Raw genomic sequence first — 15,997 nt, 5'->3', positions numbered from 1 at the left:
TATCATTACTACTACTACATTGCCAAAGTTCGTATTCTGTGGTTTAGAAATAAGTAGTTTGATCATAGAACGTTCTAACTTGAAGGTGATAACAATTGATTTGGATAATAATGGAATGGAGCAATATGGGGAACTGAGAAAAGTCTAAAGTAATCCACTTTGTAAGTCGTACCCCATTGCTATCAACAAAGAAATGAAAAACAAAACCATAATTGAATCGACTGTTTACTTCCTCTCTCTTTTACACACAACGTATTGAGTCTTGAAAATCACCTACATTGATACTTTGCTTTCTCGTTTGTGTTAAAAAAATAAATTTACTAGTATTTATTTTCTTTCACTTTCATGGAATTCATGATGATGATGATGATGCTGATAACGATCAAGTAAATATAATAGAGACAATGTGTGAAGATGCAATTTGATTCGCTAAAACATAGCATTTCGTGTAGTCTTTTTAACCAAATTTCAAGCATATTTCCCCATGAGAAGCCCTAAATGAGTGGCAATTTTTCTACTCCTCTTGTCAAGAGACTTGTCGATTTGAGAAAAGAAGAAGAAAAAACTATTCATTTGTGATTGATAGACACGTCACATAGAAATCGAGGAAAACAAATTGATTATTTTCGGGGAAAAGTGCACAATGTTCAGAAACAAATTGATGCCCTTACTATCATTCACAATGAATGTTAAGCCTTTGAACTTGCTGATTGGATTGGAGATGTTTATTAGGGAACAATAATCGATATAAAAATGTTACATGTTATTTTATGTAAGTTCCCACTAAATTTGTAAAAAATTTCCATAATTTCTTATTGTTTCGTGCATAGAAGGTGAAGTCATGTGATTCTTAAGAAATGCTTCTCGAGCACTACATATTTTTTACTTCTCAATCGTTTGTTGATTCTTTACCATGATTTCTCTCAAACTCATAACTTTTGCATGTTTCTAAACATGCATGGGTTACTAATGCAAGCAAATCTCTCTCCTAGACTATAATATTTCAATAGTAGGAAAACTAGGTGCATTTACAAGATATATTTATTAACTTTGGCTCATGAAATCTAAGCATTCTTCCCTATGAATAGTCGACTTAATGTATCATATGCATGATAGTCATAAGTTATAACATGAAAAGAATCATAATCATTTAACGTAAATGTACAATTATGAAGTACTTTTTTGCCAATAGAGATCTCAAACTAGGGCCTCTTGACATACATATGAAAGAGAAACTTCAAACATTTCAGTTTCATAATATTCATGAATCTGGTTACATGTTCAATGAACCATGGGAGAAAACATTATCGACAGGGGGATTAGTATAATCATTGTTTTCTTTATTTAGTAAAAACTTCATGTGAGTATAATTAGGCTCGTGAGCCACATTATCTCGAATATGTATATAACAACTTACATGAAATCAAGCAACCTCAAAGTGCAAGGAAAACACACAAAAGAATAATGATACGAAAAAATACCAAGAAGAGGTGCATGAAAGTTGAAACACTCAAAATTAGTTGAGATATCTTATTATTATAAATAACTAATCAATTATTGTTTGGTTGTTTCCTTCAAGAAGATGAACTTTTTAAGACTATGTTGAGTGGATGTTCGACTACTATTAATGATTCAAAAATGAGGTGTGTGTGTGTGTGTGTGTGAAGATGCATGGAATTTTAGAAACAAGATAATGTTTCTTTCTTATGTTTGGTGTGGTTGTGGAATGCCAAATTGTGTGATGTATGTGATAAATTGAGAACAAAACTAAGTAACAATTAAAAGAGTCAAGGAACACAAGCACACAATGAGTGTGTGCTTGTGTGTATGCTAACTTACAAAAAGTTCCAGAGAGGGTAATGTTATTTTTATATACATACTGATGCTCTTATATTATTTGTTATCACAATGGTGAAAAGATCGGATAACATTGTAACATGGATCATTGCTATGTGTTCAATTATACTTTCTTCGCAAATCATCAAGACTTTGCATGAGTGTTGAACCCCTAAGTTGTCTTCTACATTTGTTTAGTCATGTTAATACTCTTGGAAATCCATTTCTACTATTACAAGTAGATTGAGGTAATTTGTTTGCAACATCGTGTATGTTGGTTAGAAGATAGTACATTGGGATTAGACGATTGGGTCTTCCCTAGAATGTGTAGGCACTAACCTCGATACATTTTCTAAAACTAGCCTATGAGTTTCCCATGTGGAATGTATAATGTTGCTACTTACCACTTACAAGATTGTGTCATGTGTCAGTCGTAAGGTAATTATGCATTTGTACTTTCTATGAAGCATTTTCCCAACTATGTGGTTTAACACATATGTATGTATTATATATGTATCATGTATGTATGTATGTATGTATGTATGTTATGGATAGAAATGTTGATGGTTTCTAGCAACACTTTATATTACAGGAGGTAACAACATTGTACATTAGTATTTTTCATGGATAGAAATGACGCATAGTAGTCTGATAAGACTTGTAGGGACTAGTAACTTCTATAGAGAAGATAAGACATGGGGCAAATTTAAGGGTAAGTCGTGATGGAAGAAACATTTGGATGTGTGTGTGTGTGTGTGTGTGTGTGTGTGTGTGTGGAGACATAAATAATCATTGGAGAAATGTAGAGTAGAAAAATGATAGGAAATGTATGTAAAGAGGTAAAAAGTTGATAGTAAAAAAGAAACAAAAGCAAAAATGATTGACGGATAGATAGATGATATAATGGAGAAAAGGGTCTTCGGAGTTTAAATAAGACATGTTAATACCAAAGGAGGGAAGAAATGGAGGGTGGTGATTTAAAGATAAAGACGAATGGTTGAGATAGAAATGCTCTTTGTTTTGTTATAAAGTAGGGAGTGGAGAAAGATGCTTTTTTTGACAAATGCAATGTGAATTCATTGCATTTACAAGAGCATTAGTGATTTCATTCATGTTGGGTTGCTTTGGTGGTATAGAAGTGTGTGTGCAAGAGAATGAGAAGCATTGTATGTTGATGAACATGAACATGAAAAGCCATTTCAACAAGTCTTCCTCCTCGTGGGTTCAAGGTTCGAGTCTTGGCGACACTTCCGATGTCGATTATGATAACTATGGAGGTACTTATGCTAACCAATCACCAAGTTTAGGAATGTTGAGTTATGGAAAGCTTCACACTGTCCATGAAGAAGAAGAAGAAGAAGACGAAGGCGGCAACAACAATCACGTCTATAGGAGATCCACATCACATGGAGGCATGATGGTATGTACGACTACAAATCACATCTCATTGAACATTGTACACAAAACATGTGATAATGGCGACGGTGGTGGCGAATTCATGTATAAGAATGGGCATGGTCAAGGTTTACATTATGAGGGTGAGTTGTATCATAGGAAATTTTCGGAGAAGAAAAACAAGAAGAACAAGTTGAAGAAGACCGCTCTTAGTAAGGATGGTAGTAATAGTACCAATCAATTAATGAGGACAAATTATGTCGGTGTGGTGAAGGCCACTTTCAAGAGCTCTACTCGCACTGTGGCATCCACATTAAGGCGGGCATGCCAACACCTTGCGCGTGTTGCTCATAACACGACACCACACGTGCTTCACCTCCTTCTCCCTCCAACTCCACATATAAGTCTTCCTTCCACACCTAGTACCACTACAACTACCTCTTCTCCTTCCTCTTCTATAATCAATACAATTAGAGCTACATCTCAATGTCCCTATCCTAGCATTACTCCCAACCTATCCTCCTAACCCCATTCACCTTTGTATTCATCATTGGAAATATACTAGTTGCATTGTCTCCTACTTTATCCTTTGTTTATTTTCTTTTTTTTGTCTAACGTTCATGTGTGTGTGTGTGTGTGTGTGTGTGTGTGTGTGTGTGTGAGAGAGAGAGAGAGAGAGAGAGAGAGAGAGAGAGATTAAGAGATCGGATTTATGGAATTGATGAATGGAGACTAGAATATGGTCTATGAGACAAAGTTAGCCCATGGAGAAAGAATTGGAGGAAGATAATACTTTGATGTCCTTGGGAGCCTATAAACGTGACATATGTGGCCCAAAAAATATGGTGCGTAGAGTCTCCTTCCTTGATGAAGAGGATGGTGTATTTTCTACATCTCTCTGATGTCTAAATGGAGAAGTGTGATTTTATTGCATACCATGATTAATGATGGGACGTATTGTAAGATGGACATTCAATGCTTGACATTGTAGTGTGAGCTTTACTCATCCTCAATTTCTTATTAGGGCAAAACGAAAAAATGCAATTTGCTCTAGCTGTTTCTCGCTAAGATCCATTCTCGATTTCAAGATCATGAGTAGAATTGTAAAGAAGGTTGATTTATTGTCCTCTCATATGGTTAAATGGAATGGACATGAGAAGATGTGGTTATGTGTGTCCCAATCATTTCCTTGTACATGTCTAACATGTTGGGGTTACTAGAGCGTAACAGTAAACCGATTTGTGGTTCTTGACATCCTCGTTCCGTTTGGTTGTGAGTATATCTATGTATGAGGCACTAAATTGCATGTAGTAAATAAGTGTAAAATGAAACCAAGTGCATGGGTTGAGAGAAACATGGTTTATATTAGGGTGCAATCCTAATACAATAGATCTCAAATCTTCTCAATACTTCTGAATTTGCAAAAGTCTCATATGTGCCTTTTAAATATTGAGAGAAGCTTATGGTAGTCCATGATTAAGAATCTACTTAAAAAGAATTCAAGCTAATGTGAAGACAGAAAGAGACGAGAGAATGCATCTCTCGGTATGTGATCATTTCAATTTCATTTCTCAATACCATTCCCATATTGATTTTTATTTTGCATTAAGTGTGCCTAGGAACATTTCAGTGTGCTAAATATGGTAGACCAGGAAATGTAGAGCATTGCACTAAGATGTTTAGAGACAAACATTCAAGCTAAGGCACGAAGAATGATTTTGGATATATGATACTAATGCTCTCACCTCCAACATCATGTTGTTTGCACAAACCTTGCGTACATAGAGAAAACGAATGAGGTTCATTGCAAGAACCTTGTTGAAAACCAAGATGCATATTTTTGTGGGCCACTTTGGAGGTAATTAACCACCATTCAAATCTCCAAAGTATATGGAGGAAACCTATATCATTAAAATGCGCGGCATACATCAAAATGGGTGTAAGTTTTAAAAACATTATTGGAGAGGGAGAGGGGGAGAGGGGGGGGGGGGAGAGAGAGAGAGAGAGAGAGAGAGAGAGAGAGAGAGAGAGAGAGAGAGAGAGAGAGAGAGAGAGAGAGAGTGTGTGTGTGTATGTGTTTGACTTATGTTTGGAGTTTGCCTATTAGACATATCGACGATAAGTACAAGTGTCAATGTCCTTTAAAATCCATAAAAGGACAACATAGTACATAATATGGAGTTGTATGAGTGATTCATCAAGAATGGAAGGAAAAAAAACATTGGATGGATGAGGTAGGCAATAAGTACCGTAAGTGAGAGGGGTCTCTCATGTTTGTTGCATGCTTACATGAGATAAATGCAAGTCAATGTGGGTTAGTCCCACCGATTGTTGATCATGGTGTACATGTGACAACATGTTGCATTTAAAAAAATGCCTCATACCACTATCCACCAGTTCTATGTATGTATATACACAAAGGATGCTTTCCCCAATAGATCGCGTGTTACATGAAACGTGGATGCTCCCAATAGCCCTCAAGGTCTCTCTTTTCCTAAACACTTGGAGAGCTCAAAATATAATGATATAACATTGTTTTTGGGAAGAGATAAAAGACCAAAGAATACCCCATATTTTTACATCCATCAATTGTGTCTCATGTTGTAAATCTTAACATCAACATTGACCCCTACTATTTCCTTTTCTATTCCTTCATATTCAAATTCTAGCCATGTGATTTTTACTATCCCTTCTTGCTATAATTTCCAGCTCTCACGTTTGTTTTTTTATCTCAAGGTAACAATGGTCTAGGAAATCTCTAAATAAAACCGTCGCATGTCAAGTATGTACGTTGAGCACTTTACAAGCTAGATGTTTATAGACTATTACTGTATTTTCCCCTTATCCATGTTGCAAAGTAAAAGTTTTCCATTCTACTCCTATGCATGACTCTTTCAAAATATTTTTACATGTTATGTGCCATTTTCAAAGGCTTTGGACAAGTGGCTAGTTGTCAAATACTACCACTAGTGCATGTATTGCAGATGTTTTAGTTCAAACACAAACATGTTTTTTATCACACTATTTTTTGTAATATGGTAATGCCATTGAACAGTGTCAAGAAAATACTACAATTATCCAAGAATGCTAAAGTTTTAATTGATGCATTCATTGTTTGAAGGGCGTTAAATAATTTTGTCAAGTCCCATGACAAACATGGAGCTCAAGCACTTTGATTTATGCAACTCAAAAGGTGTCTAGGCTTTTCACAATTTTTAGGAAATCATGTGGTGTAATACATTATTATAGGGGCAATATGTGTGCGACCTAGGGTGAGGTCCAACTCGACTTATCGTGAAGATATTTGAGGCCTTGTGTAAATGACATTGAGGTTTCATATGATAAGTCAAGGGCACAATCTAGGGTGGAACTAGCCAATGAATATATAAGCTTTGGTATATGAGAAAATATGAAGTTGTGATGAATTTTGCACATTCAAGGCCTAGTATGTAATTTGTAGAGATGGAGCACCTAGGGCCATACAAAGGAGAAAATGTTGGGCCTTCAACAATTTGGGAGCATAGTGTATTAAAAGGTTTGCGAACCTATATGAAATATCTTCACAATAATACCTTGTTCAAAAAGAATGAATACGATAAAAAGCAAGACATAAAAGGCTTGTAATTTATGATTCTCCAATTCCCTAAGACACGCAATTCTCGATTTAGAGTTCTAACTCAATCATTGATCTTGTATTATTCTTTTATTTGTGGAAGAGGTTCTTCATTTATCAAGTGCTTGAACTTCTTCATGCCAAAGTTTTAGAGTTGTGGAATGGAACTAGTGGTCAAAGGTTCAAATTTTGGTAGACTATAGAAAAAATACTTTTGACTATTTTGGAGCTTCTTTCATGGGGGAAAAAACATGAATAACATTTTTGGTTTGGTTTTCTTAGAGATGATTATTGTCTCATCAATGTATGGTGTGTAGGTACTACTACCATTTGTGGTGGATCATATGCTTTAGTATTTGGGTCAATTCAAGGTATCAATGCACACACCAATATATGCAATTCTATTCATGCTACCATGAGGCAATTAAGTTAGACAAGTTACTAGTAGTGTACATAGAGGTAGAGGTCGTCAACCCTCCCCACATTGCACACAATGTGTTGATCAGAGAAGCAATTCTCAAAAGCTATACTTATACGCAGTGGAAATACAAAAACTATGTTTGCTTATGTTTGGAATTGTCAATATATGCTTTTGACAAAGGTGAACCTCCTAATTACATGAAAATTAGCATTAACCACATGATGGGCCCTCAAATGGAAGGCCTAACATCTATCAATCTAATGCATGGTGGTGGGGTGGTGGGGAAGGAGATCTTCTCACTAATGCATGATGTTGTGCCATACACTACTTCTCTACTTGCTTTTCTAAGGAATCCAACTCCCAGCTACACGCTAAATCATTGACCCAATAACAACTAATTTGAACTTACTACAACCAATCACAAACCCAAATGTTTGATAAACGTCTCTGTTAAATAAAGGAAAGGCTTGGTTACCTCAATTCTTTAGAATGGAAAAGACTACATTGTAGGAATAAAGGAAGATAAAAGGAAACTATACGCAATCCCAATGTTGGGCATGACGTTTCATGACCTAAAGTTCGAGATCTTGCCTTTTTAGATTTTTTGAAACCCTACATAAAGGAAAGTGGCTGGTTGTAGGACGCAAGGGAGATACAATGAGGACCATAGGTAGCACCAAAATTGGGCATAGTATTTTGTTTCCTAAAGTTTGAACTCTTGCTTTTTACACAAGTTGGGTTTATGGAAACCCGACAGGATCCCTTTACATTCTAAGCCCAATGGGTAGTTCCTATAGATAAGATGTTTCTAATAAAATTTGGGATAATGTCCAAAATCCATAATTGAAAATATTGAGGCACATGGGGATATTACAACAAAACATGCTTTCAAATTAATCATGATTCATGACATTATTTTCCCTAAGACTTGTCAATCTTATTTGTATAAGGTAGGAGAGAACGATATCTCTTCATTAACACATAAAACAATGCATTTTCATATATTGTTTATTTGCTTGCTTTGTCAATGAGCCTCTCTCACAACTACAAACAAGCTAGCTCATCGACCCATTAATAGCTTATTTACTTGTTGCAACTAATCCCGAAACAAAAAATTTGCTATATCACAACAAGAGGCATGATTGGGTGCAATATTCACAAAAGTGTAACCATTAAACATGGGGCATTTTGAATCTTAAGTTTGAATCATCTTTGCTCATGGCACCCAATTATAAGCATTATGCATCTCTTCTTAAGGAGTGCCCTTCTTTAAAAAGCACACAATTTGGGTCTTATCCTATTCCCCAAGGGTGGAGATACTCAAATACGCTCATACATACTAGAAATTCAGAAAACATGTTTTCTTATGCTCAAAATTGCCAATCTATGTTTTCCCGAAGTTGAGGCTCTAAAAAGGATGAAAATTAACATTAACCACATTTATAACTCATAATGCATATGTGAGGTTCCAACAATTAATTTGCAATAACTAGTAAAGATATTATTAGAATTGCAATATTCGATAACATATTGGTAGTATCATATTTAAGAGACCTAATACTCTTCAAGATCTTATGTGCTCTCTCTCCCTTGCACATACCACCATGACCAAAGAAATCATCAAGCCATTGTATTCAAGGCAGATGAGATAAAAGTTGTTTTATCAGCGTATGTCTTTGCCCAAGTCCTGAACTAGCACATTCTGAACTAGTCGGATGTGGCACCCTTTGTTATTTTCTTCGAGGGTTTTGATTTGCTTCCTTATTCATGTGAATGTTGATTTGCACTAGAGGGATTTGATTTGCTGATACTCTTTATGAACATGAAAATGAGACACAATCCAAAATACCCATGCCTTTCACTTCACTAGGACAAATGTTCTTCAATTTCCATTCATCCAAATGTCCATGTCCAACCTCAAGGATATGCATTAGCTGCATTGTATTTTAAGCAAGCGATTATTTCATCAATTCATCTACACACTCACGTGTTCCTTGGGCGATTTTACATGCTGAATTTGTCCTCTTTTCATCTGTTTTGAGGGCTACGAGGGGAGGGACATTTGAAAAATAAAAACATCAGGGTTATGCCAGAGCTGAAATTTCAACTTGAAGAAGACCAAATGAACTTCAAGAATCCCATCCCAAGCTTTTTTACAGTATACTTTAAATTTGACAGCATGTTAAACTGGAAACCTAGAAATAGGATACAAATATGAACGGCTCTTCTCATATGACATACCCGAAGAATATTAAACTAGAAATGAATTAGAGACTCATACAATGTAGATAAGATGAGACATGCAGAGGAGAACCTATGCTCAGATTCAAAGATCTTCTTGCTTAGCTGAAGAAAAGTATATTGCATTTCGCTGAACTAATCGAAAGATGTTCCTTTGCTAAAGCAGAAGGTATATCACAATTTCTCTAAGAACTAAATGAACGAAATATTCTTGTTTAGCCGAAGCAAAGATCTGTGCTGTGCATTTCCACGGTAGACTTGTTACTCCTCTTAAAGTGAGGAGTGTGAAAAATTAGAAAATCACATTGCAACAAGTCTGATTTTCCGCAATAGTTGACTCAAATCACCCTCTTGAGGTGAGAAGTAATAAAATAAAAAATGACATAAGCCGTGAAAAGTTCAGCAGAAAATAACTCACTGCAAACAATGCTGAGCAGATACAAGACTTTTATGTTCAAAACTTTTATCATGTGGTTCTCATGCAGGAAGAATAGAGTGGAGAACAACCCCATTGCGAGCTAGTGGATTTCGTCCCCATCTACCCAATCGAGGCTCCTAATACATCATACACAATAAAAAATCAGGTTTGGTCTTCCAATAAGAATAATTCATATTTATCTGAACATATTTTGTATATATTAAATATACCTGTCCATGACCAACAAGCAAGAATTTGCCAGATTTTGCAAATGCCAGTGAGTTGACAAATCCATTCTGCAGAAACATGTGAGGGGCAGTCAGTGAAATTGGATTTCTTGCTGTACTCAAATATTCTTCTCAAACACAATTTTCCAACAGCGCTAATATTCTGCATGAGCAAATATGCTCAAATTATTATTTTTTGACTCCTATGTGCCATCCCAAGAAATAAGTTTTACCACTGGCAGACTGTGTAATGCGCGTAGATGTTTATTATCTTCTTCAAGAGCCCAAAGTTGAACTTTTCCATCACCCGCACCGGAGGCTGCGAGATCACTTCCTCTACAAACTGCCAATGCTCCAACCCATGCTTCTACTCCTGGGATCATTTTTACTGGAGCTTCAGACTTTATTTGATCCTCCACACCGTTTCCTTTTCCTGCAAATATCCTCATACTCATGAGCCTGGTATTCTTCAAGATTCAGCATCCACACAGTTCATAAAATGGGTTCAGTTTAAATAGCATGCAAATGTGTAATTATGTGTAATTCATAAAAAAAGCCAGAAGAATTATGTACCATTGCAATTACTGCCATCCGGCAAATTGATCTGCTTTTGGTTTTCACTCAATTTTTTAGCATTATCCTGGTGTACAAGCCCGTGAGCATTTTTAATAAGTGTTACAGGTTTTTTCTTCAAGACATTCCATAGTGCCACACAACCATCATCCGAGCCAGACAAAAATTCAGTATTTGTCAAGAAACAGCAGCATTCCAATGAAGCAGCATGCCCTCTAAACACCAATTGGGTTTCATCTGGAACCTAGAGAACACACATGACATATGTATTGCGTTTAGTAGATTTCCTTGGAAACCATTAAGAAGATATAAATTACATTTCATAATTAATAATATTGAAACATTTCCCTGAATGGTGTTGGAGCCCGAAACGGCAGATAAAAATAGTGCTAGGACGGTAGCATCTACCAATATCAGAGACTGAAATCCTAAAGAATCATCAAATGATCCCTATACTGATGTCAAAATTGTTGAAATTGTTACAATTGAGGTGATGACAAGCCGAAGTATGAAATCCATGCATTGAAACCCTTGGTTTGTTGCATACAAATATATGAATAGAATGTACCAAAACTTATGGAAATGAGGATAATTAACCAGGGCAGTCAGCCTAAGTAATCAGTAGCATGGAAAATAATGCCAGATTGGGAAACAGTTGTAGAAGAGAAATATGGTTCTTAGTGGGAGAGCATCAACAGACAATAAGATTCTGTGAGGAATGGTTAGAGATTAAGGATCCAAGGATTCATCAAAATGAAGCAGCAAAGCAAAGTGGTTGGCATCTACCAATAACGGGTTTGTACAAGAGAGTATATGTTTCTTTGAATCATGCTAGGGTGAAGTCCTAATAATGATACAGAAGGAATATGCAATTATGCACAGTCCAGGGCATGGTATTAACTACATGCAGAGGTGGTGAGCATTGTGTTTTTGCAAAGCCATCAGCTAAGTAGCAGTTATCATGTAAAGTTTGAGCACAGTTTTGGAATAAGTATTCATAAGCATCTCCTACAATTTTCTCATTCACTCTGTTTTTGTTAGTCTTTTTTGTTTCTCAGTTTGTCAATGTGTTTTTAACATTTATCCATATGTTTGAGTTTAACAGCTTTACTTTAACCCATTTTACAATTGAAGTCCTATGCGCATTCTGTCTGAAATATGTAATTATGCATGTACATTATGCATATATCCTTAAAATGGTTACTGTATCCATTCTGTTTCAAAAGTTTGGGAATGTCTTTCTCTTATTTAAATTCCATAATGTCACATCATGCTCACACAAGTAGTCACATCAAATGCAATGATGACTGAAAATACATTAACCTGAGAAGAAAACAGTAAGATGCACAATCAGCCCATCTTCAGTATCACATCCATACTCTTGCCTCAACAGGATATTGTCCCAAGCATAAAGACCCTGGTTAAGGTACAAACTTCCTTGGGCTAGAACAAATTTGAAAGGTAAAAAGTTCATCCCTTTCCCAGAATATTCTAGAAAGTATTTTGATTTACCTTCCAGATGCGCAAAGTGTGATCCCTGCCTGCAGATAACACGCGCTCTTGTCGCAGACAATCAATCGATAAAACTTCACTTTGATGACCATAGAGTGTATCTATGTAAGACCTATCCTCTACACTCCATAATTTAATTGTCCTATCAAATGAGGCAGACATAAGTTGTTGTGTTCCTTGTCTGAAGACGAGGGATGAAACAGCTCCTCTATGTCCAGGAAATGCCTGTATGAAAGGAAATCGATTGAATAAAATTTACCTTGCACAAACTAACGGTCCTATAACATATTAAATTTTGAGGCAATAACCTGAAGATGTTCTCGAGTCCGTGTATCCCATAGATGAATGATTCTATCTAAACCACCTGTTGCCAAATATCTGCCATCGGAGCTTGTCGCCAAAGCTAATATGTTTCTACTTGGTTTCCTAACCTTTCCTCTAGCACCTACCACTACTTTATTTCCACTTGCTACATTACTAGGCCAGTTGTACGTATCACTAGCTCCTGTCTCAATATCCCAATGTACAATCAACCCATCCTTTGATGCTGAAAAGCCTTTAGAATCATCCTCAGATAAGGCAACTGCAGTGACTGGTTGCCTATGCCTCCTTCCCACTTTCTTGCCTTCTGATGGTGTAGTTGGTTCAACTACTCTGTTATCACAACAAAATAAATAAATGCAAATCCTTAGGAAACATAGTTTGAGAATTCTGAAATTGAATTCATAAAAGAAATTTACAGAATTAGGAGAATGATTTTCTATATGTTTTGGTCATCGTGGAAGCAGCAATACGTGGAAAAGTCGTAAAATTGCACAAATGGAGTTTATAATACAGTAAATATTGTAAAAGGCATAATTATTGTGCAACCATTTGGTTGCTTTATGTGGTTCTAGTTAACATATTTTACTTTCTGAAACATTAGAGGATTGAACTTTGGTTGTCCTCAAGTTCACAGTGTTTCCAATTCAGTGCTGGACATGCCCATCAGTTAACAAAAAGGTTATGAACATGTTTCTCAATGAACACATTTGCCAATTCAAAGTCAACAGTGAATATTTGAACTTTGTATTAGGTATTACATGTGACAAGCTCTACATCATTGCTGCATTTTGGCTTTTAAGGTTAGCAGTATAAAGTATGAATATGTAACAGTAAGTTTGTCCTTCAAATTGACAAAACACCTATGCAGTACAAGTGAGTCAAATCATGAAATTTGGATCATAGAATGAATCCTCTGATGAAAAATGGCATGGTGACTAGAACCTTCACGATTTTGGTTCTCTATGAGTAGACCAAATTTTATGTTGTTTAAGACAGAGTTTAGAGGTTCTTCAACCCCACTGAAATGTTGATGAGAAATGGTACATGTTTATAATCATGTCAAAGTTTATTCACCCGCTATTTCATGTGCATACAAAATAAATCATGGTTTCGCAACATTTAGCTCCACATATAAAGAGAGCAAGCTTGCTGTTCAGCTGAATCTGAAGTTCAAAAAACAGAATCCCAATATTTATGACATTTAGGAAGCACTACTTCCCAGTGTAGAAAACAGCATCAAGAAAACAATTCTCATTTCCCTGTAGTACATTGTTTCCAAGAGAATACAGAAACATAAACTATATATGCCAAATCAACGGCAGAATTAGCTAGCAAATTTGGGAAAGAGTGGGGAAACACTATATATACTATAAAGTAAAAAGGAAGCTGCATGTGTTCTTACAATACTAGTGAAATTCAAGGAAAATATTGAAACAGAAGTGGGAAGCATACCACTTCTGATGCTTAAATGCAGAAGTAAGAAACTTCACAAGTATTTCAATCAATCAGTCATTCTTGCACAAACTTAACTGACCACTTCTGAAGCCTAAATGAAGTATAATTAAGAACAAAGTTTTTAACTTGCAAAGGATAAACCAACTTAAACACCACTTCTGAAGTCTAAATGATGGGATATTTTTGCTTGAAAAGGTTTAAGAAATCAAGAATTCCTGCTCCAATTCATTACTACCAACTTCCAAACCCAAATAAAGCATAATAAAGAATTCCAATGTTTTAATTTGCAACCAATAGAGCATTCTTGCACCAAATCCTTACTACTTCTTAAATCTAAATGAAGTGTGCTAGAGAGCTTGCAGAGTTTTACTCTGCAAAAGTCTCAGTCAGACAACCAATCTTTCAATCAATGAATTTCTAGCTGTGAGATGAGAAGAGAAGAAATTCCAGACCTGGAGGCCAATTTTCTCTGCACTCTCCCGCCTTCTTCGAGCTGAGCTTGTTGAAGAAGATCTGCAACCAGAGAGTCTCTAGCTCCTAAAGCCTCCTTCTGTTTCGCTTCTTCATCGGCATCATCATCATCATCAACATTATCTCCATCGACACCATCCTTATCTTCATCCAAACCTTTCACAGAAGCTCTAATCTCTTCCAGGTAAGCTTTGGCTACTCTGAGGCGTTTCTCATCGGCAGTCTCGGTTTCCGCCCCCTCTCCATTCTCTTCCATTTCCCTTGCGCCATTCCGTGATGACGACAGATGATACTCTTCATCATCGTCGTCGTCGTCACCGCCGCTGCTGCTGCTGATGAGCTCCTCGTCTCCGCCAGGTCCAGCTTCGAAGAAATCATCGTCGGTAGGCTTAACCTTCTGCTTCTTCTTTGCGGAACCATAGCCGCCGCCGCCGCCGCCGCTTTTGAGAGAAGAACCGGTGCGCTGCCTGCGCTTTGGCATCTGCCTCTGTATGTCTCTCTGTCTGTCTGTCTCAGTCTTTGCCTCTGCCTCTGCTTCTGCCTCTCTGCCTCTGTTTCTTGCTCGCGCGAGGGGGCAGCCTCCAACACAGACAGACAGAGACAGACAGAGACAGAAAGAGGAGGGTTTAACGAAGCTGAAAGCCTTAACCGAACCGAACCGAACCGCCAAACTGTTTAACAACGGTTTGGAGACTCGGTCTAGGCTTGAACCGAGCCGTTTCCGATTTAATCTTGATAGCAGAGCTCAAAGCAATATCCCGACTCAATAGAAATCTCAATAGTATGGCTCAGAGAGTAACCTGAATCAATATTAATCTCAATAGCTTGTTACCCTTAAGGGTATGAAACGGACAAGGAGTGGAACCAGAACGGCTAGCAACCGGGGATAGTTTGGAGGCCGAAGCCGAAGCTGACTCGGACGAAGTAATATGAAGTCGAAGTTAGGAGTCATTGATGGTCGTTCCATTGCTTCCGAAAATATCATATAACAGTCAAAGCCCATTAATATTGTCCTAGATAATCTAGCGTGTGTAGTATCATTTAATATAATTAGTATCCCAAAACATCCCATTGTTTTAGGATTACCATGGTTTGAATTACATAACCCAGACATAGATTGGAGAACAAGAGAAATTCGGTATAGACAAGCCTAAGGATCTACTCATAAGATTGCAACCATTTCGCTACATCAGTTGTGGGAAGAAGGACGCAAGGAAGAAATGTTTCGTTAGAAAAAACAATACACAAAGAGAGAGAGAGAGAGAGAGTACACGGGAGAGACAAAGAGAGAGAGAGAGAGAGAGAGAGAGAGCAAGACACACTATTCTTTAAAATTATATGAATACTCTATGCACTATGTTCTGTCTATCTACAACGCGCTCATCAGCGCTATTTATACAAGTCCACACAGGACTGTTAGGAGTACGGTGTACTTCAATGCTCACACGAGCATCTGACACTAACTACGAGACTATAACTGCCTAGTAGTCTAACCTATACTAGGCTTCCGG

The 15,997-nt window shown here is 36.9% G+C and overlaps 1 protein-coding gene across 1 annotated transcript; it reads right to left on the bottom strand.

The window, feature by feature from the left end:
• Positions 1–9,703: 9,703 nt before the first annotated feature.
• LOC147855336 (U3 snoRNP-associated protein-like EMB2271) lies at positions 9,704–15,095 on the bottom strand. The gene is made up of 7 exons (XM_087330473.1): positions 14,468–15,095; positions 12,545–12,890; positions 12,237–12,461; positions 10,725–10,968; positions 10,385–10,584; positions 10,155–10,220; positions 9,704–10,061 (listed from the first exon to the last, which is right to left on the bottom strand). Exons 1-7 carry the CDS (start codon positions 14,965–14,967, stop codon positions 9,984–9,986), a joined length of 1,659 nt encoding a protein of 552 aa, XP_087186599.1. The 5' UTR covers positions 14,968–15,095; the 3' UTR covers positions 9,704–9,983.
• Positions 15,096–15,997: the final 902 nt, after the last annotated feature.

Source organism: Azolla caroliniana, unplaced genomic scaffold, assembly GCF_043228905.1.
Source record: "Azolla caroliniana isolate FFs.n. ecotype wild unplaced genomic scaffold, voAzoCaro1.0.p SCAF_14, whole genome shotgun sequence".
NCBI lineage: Eukaryota > Viridiplantae > Streptophyta > Polypodiopsida > Salviniales > Salviniaceae > Azolla > Azolla caroliniana.
The sequence above is the reverse complement of the archived record's forward strand: the minus strand, read 5'-3'. Positions and strand labels throughout refer to the sequence as shown.